The sequence below is a fragment of the Bidens hawaiensis genome, unplaced genomic scaffold (assembly GCF_021521415.1).
Source record: "Bidens hawaiensis isolate Kalapana, Puna unplaced genomic scaffold, B.hawaiensis_p1.1 tig00000296_1, whole genome shotgun sequence".
Taxonomy (NCBI): Eukaryota; Viridiplantae; Streptophyta; class Magnoliopsida; order Asterales; family Asteraceae; genus Bidens; species Bidens hawaiensis.
Window position 1 is genome coordinate 3,282,141 of NW_027491024.1, and position 12,839 is coordinate 3,294,979.

Below are 12,839 nucleotides of genomic sequence, written 5' to 3' on the forward strand. Positions count from 1 at the left end.
GAACCAATCAATTTTTGACATTTAGCATTACAAATGATGATGAAAGAACAATTCTAGGAAACTATGTCGGTTATTGGTGATTTTAAATCTCAACCATTGATTAACATGATCCAATGGCTATGATTTATTCTTAGTATTACTAGGAAACTATCTCTTTTTATTTTAACGTACCCCTATATATATATAGGATGAATATCATTACAGAACTCATAAATTATTTAAAAACTTGAAGGAACCCTTGAAAACTAACGTTTTTTATAATTTTTTTTTGTATGTTAGTGTTACTTGAGTGTAGTTTTATAATTTTTTTATATCTATTTTTACGATTACAATTTTGAAAGTTAGTTTTTATACATATCCATGTTTTGTTTTACACCGATGTAAATTCGTTAGTACATAAATTTTACACATATGTAAACTTGTGATTAATATATGTAATTAAAATTTTTTGTATAAAATATGATAAGACTACTCTTAAACAATGTTAATATATAAAAAAAATTAAAAAAATGTTTGGTTATTTAGAGTTTCTAAGAGTTCTTAACTTTATTAGAGTTCTTAAATGATACCAACCCTATATATATATACACACATTGATGTGTTATTTTTCATACTATTTTGTTATAGATCATACGGTTTTTAAACACCGTTATGTTATATTTTAATAATGTTTGGGCTTCTTACGGTTTAAACTTTCTTTTTCAACATGATGGTGTGTTATATTTAAATGTTTGGGCTATTGTTCATCAACAAACTAAAGCCGTTTGTGGGTGCTTTCTTCTCCATCCACTTTGTTCATCTTCGATTACTAACAAAACAAAGGTTGTAAAACAAGATGAAGAACCAATTGCAAATGGCACCTTAATTAATTATATAACGAGATGAGGATTTCGTTGTGATTTAAATCTGTTACCTCGATTTTTGTTATGAAGATAACCCACTGTGCTTTTTTTTTCTTTTTTCTTTTTTCTTTTTTATTATTCAGGAATGGGTACAATGTTTAGAGATAACTCGTTCGTTTGGAGTTATGAGATGAAGTTGAAATTCCTATAATTAATAATGACTACGGTTTAGGAGCTGACATCAAAATTGAATTGACTTCTTTGCATGTTTTAAACAAAATATGGACAATTTTATTCCTGTTACCTCATATAATTTATAACTAAAATAAAACTCACCATGATGAAATTAATCAACTTCCCATCTTCCATTGAAACACCTCATCTAAATATCTAATGGCCAAAATCTTTTCTTATACTTCTTAAACACTATACATTTTTTTAAATAACTTGACTTTTTTTTATCCTTTACATATTTTCGGGCTTAATTTTCATACTAAAAATAAAAATAAAACAAACAAATGAAACAAATATTTATAAAATGCAATAACAATCTAACAAATATGTAACATAAGTCATCATATCATTTGCTAAAACATAAATATACCCCTAGATACCTTCATCAAATAAAAAACTATAGCATCAAGAAAAGTATTCTTCTCCAACACATTTTCAATATCCAAACCCAAAGTTTGCTTCATTCCCATCCTCTTATGTTCTTGAATCCTTCAAATAAACTCAAGTTCATGTTACTTGCATTCATCAAGAACAAATTCAATCAACTCAAGTTCATCTTGATAAATCACGGAGAATATGATTAACCAAATGAGGTAAGATCAAGTCTGTTATCTGTTATATTTATATTTATTATTATTTGATTATCGAACGGAAACTATATTATAACAAACTATCTAGTAAACAACTAGACAAGACGATACATCAATACAAATCGACTCATAAAAATTTAAGCAAAAGGAAGAACGACACAAAGAAAGACCAAACGAAACACGACAAGAAAGAAAAAAAGATATACATTCGTTAATAATAGTTTTTGTAGTCAGTTTCTATATAAAAGATATATGTTTTTGTGTTAGAGTGAAATTTGGTGGAGTGGAAGAGATACATGAAGGAGAGACTTCACATGTTAGAGACCAAAAATCACCAACTCAAAAGACTCGATCATTTAAAGGAGGTAATTTAGTAATTTAAAAAAACATGAAAACTTCACCTTTAATCACATGGTTTCTGGTTTCGATTAAGAGTGTGCATGGTTCGGTTCGGCTAGCTTTTTCCTTGTGCGCCTGAAAACTTTGGCCCAAAAAAATTGAGTTACATATTTGTTGGATCGTTATAATTACTTAAAATAAAAAAAAAAATGAAATCTACAAATTCGGTTCGGTTTTGTTATTTCAATTTTTATTACCTGCAAATATTTATAAAACCTAAAACCAAACAATCGGTTTTTATTTCGGTTCGGTTTTTCAAGTTTTGGATTTTCGGTTTCGGATGAGTTTGTTTATTGTTTTTGGCATTCTGCAGACAGCGGAAGGGGTCAAAACTGGCGCAGGGGGCAGTCTTCTCGTGAACTGACACATGATTATGATTCTGATTACATGGAGAGTGATGAGTTCCGGACTGCGGTTGCAGCGGCTGCATTTGCTGTTGATTCAGTTGAAGAACGAAGAAGAACAAGACGAAGACGAGATGGCGGTTTGAGTAAACCGAAGACAAAGCAGGAAGATGGCGCGGTTTCTGCAACTGCAAGTAGAAGGATAAGAGAAAGGATGCCTTCATCTTCTGGTGCAAGCAATAAGATGAAGAATAAGGAAGATGATATAGTTCCCATATCAACTCCTAGTTTTCTCTCCAGGAAATTCTCAGGTACAAGAATATTTACAAACTTTTAATCATTAGCTGGTAAGATTTTCAAAAAAAACAGAGATAGAGTAATGTTTCAAAGTCAACCTTAGATAATAATATTCCATGTGGGCGCTACAAATCTATTTACTTTTTTTTTTAAATGTTACTCACTATATTGTTGGACAATCAGAAGCAAAAACACAATATGGGAATATGCACTTAATATGTGCAGTAGGAAGAACAACAAGAATACTATGAACATGATATTTATTGATAGAATTGAATAATATTTACATGAGAGTTTACCCTATTTATATTGAAACATTGCTGTCAATCAACGCTAATATTCTAAACGGTTTTATACAATAACCTTCATAAACCCTAAATATCTTAACGGGCCTAGATCTATATTTACAGTTCTGGCCCTCTTATAATAACAATAATTACATAATTAATTAACTAAAATACTTTATGATTAAATTCCAATATTCCCCCTTAATCATAAAGTGTTCTTCAAGCTTTAAATCGTCTTTTCTTTCTTTCAAGCGTGACTGCTTCAGGACCAGCTTCCTTTTTGTTGACCTTGACTTCAATCTTTCTTCCAAGCATTGTTCCATGGCACCATTCCAATGTTTCTAAATAGAGCTTATAAACTGTCCTTACTTCAATGTGCATGTTTTCTTCAAAACCAAGTTTCATTGCTATTGATTTCCATCCATTCTGTATAATGGTTTCTTCATATCCACCATAGAGTTGTACCAACATAAATAAATCGAAGAGATCGATTTCCTCCCCGTTAGGGTAAGTTGGTATAGGTCGGCTGAAATACGAGTCTATATATTCGTTGTGGAACCAGCTGAGTAAACCATAAAATGCTTCTCTAAACTTATAACCAAATCTTTTAATTAAAACATGGGTCTGCAACATGTCTACAAATGTCATACAATCATCAAATGATGTCACAATTGGGGGATAGAATTCCTTTTTCTTTTCATCTCTTTCGGCTATGATATCCTTTGTTTCAAAATAATTTGCCAAATCTTCATTGACATATATTGTCCCATTTGGTATTTCTTTTACAAAACACATACCACCATCTACTATTATATCAAAGCCATATTGCTTTAACTGTTTCAAACTTAACAGATTTTTTTCTAGGCTTGGAACATAAAACACATTTGGAACACTTATCTCCGTTCCATTCAAAATGAGGGATACTATACTAGCACCCTTAACAAATAAAGATTCTGTTTCAAACCGGGTTTCAGTTCCGTAACTCGGTTCGAAAGTATTAAACACAGCCATGTTTCCTGTCATATGGTTGTGACATGAAGTGTTTAAATACCAACGTTTATCATAAGTTTCAAATTGGGTTCCATGAACCAGAAACTCCTTTTCTTCAAATAAATTGAAATCTTTTAAGGGGCATTCAAATGCAAAGTGACCCGTACCTTTACATTTATGGCATTCAACGGGTGTTTTTGATGTTTCTGCCATGTTTACTTCTTCCGGTACTTCCGTTTTTCTGACCGTACATGGCTTGTTACAAGACGAATTACTTTTCGGTTCTTGCATCTTCTTTGCTTTTGCCTTCATTCTTCTTCGCAAATTCTTTGCTTGGGTTTTCGTCAATGTACGTCCATCTTTAAACTTTAATCTGTCATCGTCCAATCTTAGACCTCCCAATTCCCTTTGTATTTCATCAACGTGACTTTTCGGTATTATCGAACCGAACTTCGCAGCGGTGTTAGCGCTGCCACACATGATCCCATCTTGATCTTTCTAAGGCGCGAATTCTGCATGAAACTCCTGGCCAACATTGACACTTTCATGACTAACACCCGGGACGTTCCTTCGTCCAAACTTCCTGAGATCGCTCATGATCTCGACTTCAATCGCCGCTCTCTGATCGGGATTCATTCTTTCACTTCTCCTGGCTTATGATTATAATTGACACAGGAATTAAACTGGCTCTGATACCACTTGTTGGACAATCAGAAGCAAAAACACAATATGGGAATATGCACTTAATATGTGCAGTAGGAAGAACAACAAGAATACTATGAACGTGATATTTATTGATAGAATTGATTAATATTTACATGAGAGTTTACCCTATTTATACTGAACATTGCTGTCAATCAACGCTAATATTCTAAACGGTTTTATACAATAACCGTCATAAATAGGGCGCGTTCGTTTCACGGAATGAAACGGAATTGGAATTGGAATTTGCATAGGAATTGGAATTTAAAGGAATTGAAATTAGAATTTAAACATTCCCATAGGAATGGAATTTGCTGGAATTGGAATCCCAATTCCATCTAACGTGTTTGGTTGGCCAATGAGTCGGAGGCAATCACTTTGACCCACTCTACCGACAACCCACAACGTTTTTGGAAGATCCGGCCCGCTGATGATCCGAACCGCTTCCACCCGACCCGACCCGGCCAGCTTTCGTTTTTTTTTTGTTTCGTTATTTTTTCGAGTTTCATTCCGGTTCGTTTTTTGTTTGCTTCAGTTGGTTAGTTTATTGGGTTTTGTTCCGGCTCGGTTTCAAATTTTTTGGTGCGTTTAGGTTAGTTTTTCGTTTTCTGTTTTCTTCGAGTTCGTTTTTTTCTTTTTCTTGTTCAGTTTTTTTGGATTTCGGCCCGTTTCGGTTTTTTTTGGTTCGTTTAAGTCGTTTTTTTCTATTTCTGTTTGGTTCAAGCTCTTTTTTTTTTTGCTTATTTTGTTCAGTTTTTTTCGTTTTGTGTTTGGTTCAAGTTCGTTTTTTTTGCTTATCTTGTTTAGTTTCTTGGGTTTCGGCTCGTTTCGGTTTTTTTGGTTTGGTTATGTTGTTTTTTTCGGTTTCTGTTTGGTTCAAGTTCGTTTTTTTGCTTATTTTGTTCAGATTTTTGGGTTTCGGCCGTTTTGTTTTTTTGGTTCGTTATTTTTCGGTTTCTGTTTGGTTCAAGTTCGTTTTTTTTGCTTATTTTGTTCAGTTTTTTGGGTTTCGTCCGTTTCATTTTTTTGGTTCGTTATTTTTCGGTTTCTGTTAGGTTCAAGTTCGTTTTTTTTGCTTATTTTGTTCATTTTTTTGGGTTTCGGGCTGTTTCGGTTTTTTCGATTCGTTTATGTTGTTTTTTCGATTTCTGTTTGGTTCAAATTCGTTTTTTGCTTATTTTGTTCAGTTTTTTGGGTTTCAGCCCATGTCGGTTTTTTTGTTCGTTTTTATCGGTTTCCGTTTGGTTCAAGTTCGTTTTTTTGCTTATTTTGTTCATTTTCTTGGGTTTCGGCCCGTTTTGGTTGTTTTGGTTCGATTATGATGTTTTTTTGTTTATGTTTGGTTCAAGTTCTTTTTTTTGCTTATTTTATTCAGTTTTTTTTTTGTTTCGGCTCGTTTCGATTTTTTGGTTCGTTTATGATGTGTGTATAATGATGCTCTTTCTAAATGACTCACAACTAAACTTTAAATTTATTAAACGAAAATCCTAACGAATCCACACACAACCGGCAAGTGTACCGATCACTAAGAGTATAGACCTAAGGAAGTCCGAGTATCGAACACAATGACACTTGAAAACGTATATGATACTTAACCCTAACCAAGACTCACCTAATAATATTTAAATGATTTTTAATAAAATTAACTACTTAACCTAACTTACTTTAACTAAATTAATTAACTAAACTTAACTTAATTAAATGAAACTCTTGACGAAACTTGGAAACTTTACTGCAATCGGAGAAAACGTCTACCTAGGTAAGAATCATATTGAAGGTATAGTAAGCTATTAGATTGTAGAATCTCATGGCACCGGTTCCTAAAGAATGACACAACTAAGGTTCACTCAGGAAGCTAGATTACCTCTCGGTCTCACTAACAAGCCCTAACCTACACTTAGTTGATTTTAAGAACAAACCGGGTGACGAATTGTTAACGTGCTCTAATGCCGACTCTCCTCTCGGTCACACCGACACACTACCCTAATGGAGACGAATACTACGCAACCAAGGATAGAGGAACAATTCAGTTTAACTTAAACTAGGTCAACTAATCGCTCACAAAACCAAACCCGACAAGAACCGAACCCGCTCTCGCGCGATCCTAATCCTAACAAGTAAAAGCTATGAGACGAGTTTACTTCCTATCACCTCTCGGTCTCAAGGAAGGTGTCTACCCACTGATTATATTCAATTAAAACACTCACTTAAACCTTACGGTTGATCAACCCGCAAACAAACCCTAAACACTAAGTAAAGAGTCCTAACAAGCAACAATCAATCAAAACTCATTCAATTAATTAAAGCAAGAGGTTTATAAGTGTAATTAACAAATTCACAGACACTAAACACAACCTAATTCAATGTTAAACCAAACTTTACATTAACAATTTAAGCCATGATCATCAACAATCCAAACTACTTACTAAAACCTAACAACAATCATCTAACCTAGGTAGAACTAACTAGTTTAGCCTAACATTGATTTTGGACAACAGCATATAGTTAAGATAAACATCAAATAACTCAACCAAAACATAATAAAACTCATTCAATGATCAAGAACAATCAAACACAAGTCAAACTTTAAATTACTTGCAAAACAATCCAACAAAAAGCTTAAACTTAACAAGTTAGGGTTCTTGAACAAAGGGCAAAGTTTATGGATGATTACTTAGGGTTATATGGCTGAGAATATGAATGTATATGACCCGTAGCTGTTGTCCACAACTGTCCTTAGCCTCCTTCTTCTTCCCTTGGCTCAAGAATTGCAAAAAACGAATTTTTCCACTTGAATGGGAGCTTTTAGGGTTATTTTTTTACTAGTTGGGGGCTGATTTCGGGATTGATGGGCTGTTAGGGTTCTTTTTTCTTTTGTTTAATTAATATATTATGCATGTAAGGCTTCTAACTTGTGGGCTTGGGTCGGGCATTGAGTTGTAGTCTTCAAAGTTGCTCAAATAAGCCCCTAGAGTCTTCAAACTTGCCACTTTTCTTCATTAAAACTCATAACCTACAAGTAAACATCCATCTTTGTAAAATTAAGCAAAAACAAGCTATACCTCTTAATAATTAAACTAAAAAGCAATTAAATCATGATAAAAAGATAAAGAAAGTAAGTGTGTTTTACAACACATCAAACATCCCCACACTTAAGTCTTTTTCGTCCCTGAAAAGGTAATCTACATAGGATCATACCCAAGTGAAAAACAACAAACTCTCAGATTATTATCATTTTCAAAGCACAAGAAACAACCTGACATATTGACCGCGATTGCCGATATTGTTGTCCACTTAAACCCATCCACCAGCCAATCAAGCCCCCTTTTGCATTAAACGTTTTAAGTTCAAAAATTAAGGCTACACCTACCCCATCTAAGACAAAGAGAGCTAGAAAAACTAGAGTCAAAGCAAACTGGTTCGACAAATCACCATAAGCCAAGGACACGTTGATAGTACTAATTAGATGCACTCGGTGAAATTTTGATGGATGAATGGTCATGTGGAGGTCGTACGAGCTATTCCTAAATATTATTGGACTTTGTCCTATAAACTTCTAATTTTTATTTATTAAGAACCTTCGAGCCCCAATAGTGTATCCTCAGAGTCACCATCCCCAAGGTAACACGTAAACTCTAAGTCCCGTCTAGTATGTGCATCATTGGCCTCTTTTTCTAACTTTAAACAATGCTCATTTGGCATTTTACAATACATAACTTTCTTCATAAGCATTTTGCTTGTCTTGAACAACTTTGAATAATACAATACATAACAAACTTTCAAAACATACTTTTTTTTTCTCTTTTTTTTTTCTTTTTTTTCAATCTTTTGTATCACCCTAAAATATATAACTATTTCTAAGCTCGTAAAAGATGGACATGTGATGTGTGCTGATTTTGAGTGCATTTAATTCTTACCATCTCAAAGTTTTTAGATTATGGTAATCCTCCATAAGCATCGAAATTCGGTTTCACCGTTTTTAAATTATTATATATATAAAAACATGCTAAAGAGGACTATCAAAGCTAGTTGGGCCTACCGACACATCCCAAATCAGATATGCAAACCATCCCTATTATTATTATATTATATTTATTTCAAAAGTATCCGAGAGTTCGTTAGCACATTGGTAATAATATCATTTCCTGCTTAACGTAGAATAAAAAAAATTTCAAGGGACATTTTTTTCCTTAAAACTTTTTATATAATCTTTTTTTTAACTTTTTTTTCTACAACTAAGTAAAATAAATTCTCATCCCCACACTTAGAACGAAATCGTCCTCGATGAGAACAAGGAAAAGAAATAAAATAAAATAAAAACTGAAAAAAAAAAATAAAACTTAAAGCAAAAAGTAAAACAGAGAACGGGTTACTCCCCTGGTTTAGATGCAGAATCTTCATCAGCTGTGTATCAATCGAACGACCGTATAGCATTTTATTCGCAGTCGCAGCCTCGGGTGAACCAGTTCCAAAACGCCATCAGAGCTACCATGCGCATAATAATACCTGCAATAACTCAAACTCGCTCGCATGTAGCGACGTACAAAATAGAAAACAAAACATAAGAAATAAACATATTTTTGTGTTTTTGATTTTTTTATTTTTTATTTTTTTTTTGATTTTTTGAATTTTGGAATTTTTTAAATTTTTAATTAACAAAAATAAAAGAAACAAAACTCTAAATCTCGGGCTGCCTCCAGAGAGCGCTTAGTTTAACGGGTCTTCAGCCTGACCCCAAATCTCAATTTCAATAAGGTGGCTTCTCCTTTATCCGTTTCCCACTCAACCCGTTTCGTTTTATTCGTTTACTATTAGTTGAGAAAAACTCACCAGAAAAATTTAAAGAGATTTTGAAAAACTGAAACGGGTCGGACCACCAAGACTTATACTTACCCGGACCAAACTTTATACGAGTCGTGTAATGAAGGAGGATGTCATCTTTGCTGTGTGTCAACTTTTTATGTTGTTTCGTATGTCTAATCCTCACCTTCAAGTTCGTTTGATCCAAGTATACACGTTCCCTCTTCTGTGGTGTCTCTTTGAGAATTAATCTTTCTATTCCTTCAATGTCACCACCCGGGTCAAATTGCACATCATCTACTTCCATAGAGGCACCCTCCACAAGCTCTTCATGACAACCCCCAATATCCAAGACAACCACATTCGCCTCTTTAATCAGTTCAGACTTTTGGTGTTCTCCTTCTAAATCCTCAATCATATCATTCTCACAAAACAGGTGTGATGCATCAAGTGGATCTGTTTCATGACCGGGTGGATTCTCACCTTCTTCATCACATGAGTACAAATGCTCCTCTTCTATCTCTTCCCCTACTCTTGAATCCTCAATCTCATTTAGGGGTTCGATAAGCGTTTGACTCGGAGGTGGAACATATGCCGAGTCATTCACAATAGCATGCAGTACATCGTTCATTATTGCCTCCAATTCCGGGGTGGGCTCTAATATATTTCCCAATGAATCTCTATACCCTAAGAAGTTCCCCATCGTTTTTTTTTGCTTATCTTGTTTAGTTTCTTGGGTTTCGGCTCGTTTCGGTTTTTTTGGTTTGGTTATGTTGTTTTTTTCGGTTTCTGTTTGGTTCAAGTTCGTTTTTTTGCTTATTTTGTTCAGTTTTTTGGGTTTCGGCCGTTTCGTTTTTTTTGGTTCGTTATTTTTCGGTTTCTGTTTGGTTCAAGTTCGTTTTTTTTGCTTATTTTGTTCAGTTTTTTGGGTTTCAGTCGTTTCGTTTTTTTGGTTCGTTATTTTTCGGTTTCTGTTAGGTTCAAGTTCGTTTTTTTGCTTATTTTGTTCATTTTTTTGGGTTTCGGGCCGTTTCGGTTTTTCGATTCGTTTATGTTGTTTTTTCGATTTCTGTTTGGTTCAAATTCGTTTTTTGCTTATTTTGTTCAGTTTTTTGGGTTTCAGCCCATGTCGGTTTTTTTGTTCGTTTTTATCGGTTTCCGTTTGGTTCAAGTTCGTTTTTTTGCTTATTTTGTTCATTTTCTTGGGTTTCGGCCCGTTTTGGTTGTTTTGGTTCGATTATGATGTTTTTATTGTTTATGTTTGGTTCAAGTTCGTTTTTTTGCTTATTTTATTCAGTTTTTTTCCGGCTCGTTTCGATTTTTTGGTTCATTTATGTCGTTTTTTTTGTTTCGTTTCCGTTCGGGTTTAATTTTTTGTTTCGTTTTGTTCGTTTCCCTTTTTTGTTTCATTTTAGTTGGTTTACTCGGTACGGTTTGACTTTTATTTTGGTTAGTTTTTTTGTTCGGTTTATGTTTTTTTTCTGTTTTGTTTTGGTTAGTTCGTTTTCATTTCATTGCGGTTTCTATTCTTTGTTTCGTTTTGGTCCATGAAATGGCCAGGGCGCCGGTGGACCGGGTCGGGTTGAGCCGAACTGACCCTGGCGTTAAACCGAACACAAACTGACGCGGGGCGCCGAACCGAATGCGAGCTGACCCGGGGTGTTAACCCAAACGCGACCCGACCCGGAGCACTGAGCTGAAAGCGCTAAGACTCGGAGCGTCGACCTGAATGTGAACACACCCGAAATGTCGACCCGAACGCGACCATGTTAGTTGCCCAATTGAAGATTCCATCAAATTTACTTGAATTCCTTCACATGATGGAAGGATTTAGAATCCCTTTGTTTAAAGGAATTTGAAGGAATTGAATTCCAATTCCAATTCCAATTCCAATTCCAATTCCAATTCCAATTCCTTGTCAACCGAACACACCAAAATAGAATTAAGATTCCAATTCCAGCGAAAAGAGCACGCCTATGTCATGGGATTTTAATTCCAATTCCTTTGAATTCCCACGAATTCTGCGAAACGAACGCGCCCTAAATATATTAACGGGCCTATATCTATATTTACAGTTGTGGCCCTCTTATAATAACAATAATTACATAATTAATTAACTAAAATACTTTATGATTACATTCCAATATATATGGGTTTGGATGTTTTTTGATATCTATGTATCATTAATTGAATTTGGGTTGGATGAGTACAGAATTACAAGAAAAGATGCCTCAAAGGGCTAATTCTCCAGCAAACACAGGATTCAAACCACAAAGCAGCTTGCCAAGTAGTAGCAATGATACAAAACCGACGAACACTACTACACAAACAGGTATCAGCGAAGTCAATAAAAGACGCTCAGAACTTAGACCGGAAGACATTAAGGCGGAGGGTTGGGAGAAAATGGAGATGGAAAGAATCAAAGAACGGTATAGTTAAACAGATCTGGTTTTTAGTTATTCCATACACAGAAAATATTATTTACTTGTTTTTATCCTAATTATGGGACATGATCAGGTACGAGAGGTTAATGGCGAAAATACTCGAGTGGGAGAATGAAAAGAAAGCGAAAGCACATAAGAAGTTATCAAGACATAAGGTCTTGATCATGGTTTTCCATAGAAGTAATTATAAGGTGCCACTGAAAATCAGAAATAAATGATTGAAACTTGTTGCAGGATGATGAGTCAGAGAAGAAACGAGCACGAGCTCTGCAAAATTACAACACTGACATAGAGATGATTGAGCAGATTGCGGAAGGAGCAAGATCACAAACGGAGGAAAACCGAAGGAAGGAAGTGATTAAAGCTATGAAGAAGGCGGGCACGATTAGGCTAACTGGAGAAATTCCAAAGAAAACATGTTTATGCTTTTAATTAAGTATCCACCAAAATGATACATGAGATCTTCTCATGATCAAGAACATCATATATATCTCTGAAGTTTGTATATGTATAGATACAATAATTAACAACTTCTTCAAGTTGCTGTCATTCATTAATTATTTTGCTTGATATAAAAAGAAGATTATTTGTTAATTTGTGTTTATATTGCTGCCATAAAAATTGAATCTTGGATGTCATATCAGTTGTAGATACTCCTAAGGGATGAGAGATACATAATGCTCATCACATCCGTTTTCACGTCAGCGTCGTATCACCTTTTTACATTTCATAAAAAAACCATGAAAATGCATTCACCAATGTTCAGTTATTTAATTCAAATTAGTAAATATTATTCACATTAACTTAACTATTATAATGCATTTTCTTGATTATTTTTATATTTTTAACATCATGGCAAGCGCGGTCTATCCTGAAGGGGCATGTTTTCGAATGTGGTGGTCAAATGGAG

The 12,839-nt window shown here is 34.3% G+C and overlaps 1 protein-coding gene across 1 annotated transcript; it reads left to right on the forward strand.

Moving 5' to 3' along the window:
- The first annotated feature begins 1,664 nt into the window (after positions 1–1,664).
- Positions 1,665–12,361, forward strand: LOC143620205 (uncharacterized). Its single transcript, XM_077091943.1, has 6 exons — positions 1,665–1,669; positions 1,934–2,031; positions 2,379–2,720; positions 11,698–11,914; positions 12,003–12,084; positions 12,164–12,361. Exons 1-6 carry the CDS (start codon positions 1,665–1,667, stop codon positions 12,359–12,361), a joined length of 942 nt encoding a protein of 313 aa, XP_076948058.1.
- The last annotated feature ends 478 nt before the right edge of the window (positions 12,362–12,839 follow it).

Coding starts and splice junctions, on each gene's coding strand:
- LOC143620205 (XM_077091943.1), top strand. Junction 2,721..11,697: donor TCTCTCCAGGAAATTCTCAG/GTACAAGAATAT, acceptor GGATGAGTACAG/AATTACAAGAAAAGATGCCT. Junction 11,915..12,002: donor ATGGAAAGAATCAAAGAACG/GTATAGTTAAAC, acceptor GGACATGATCAG/GTACGAGAGGTTAATGGCGA.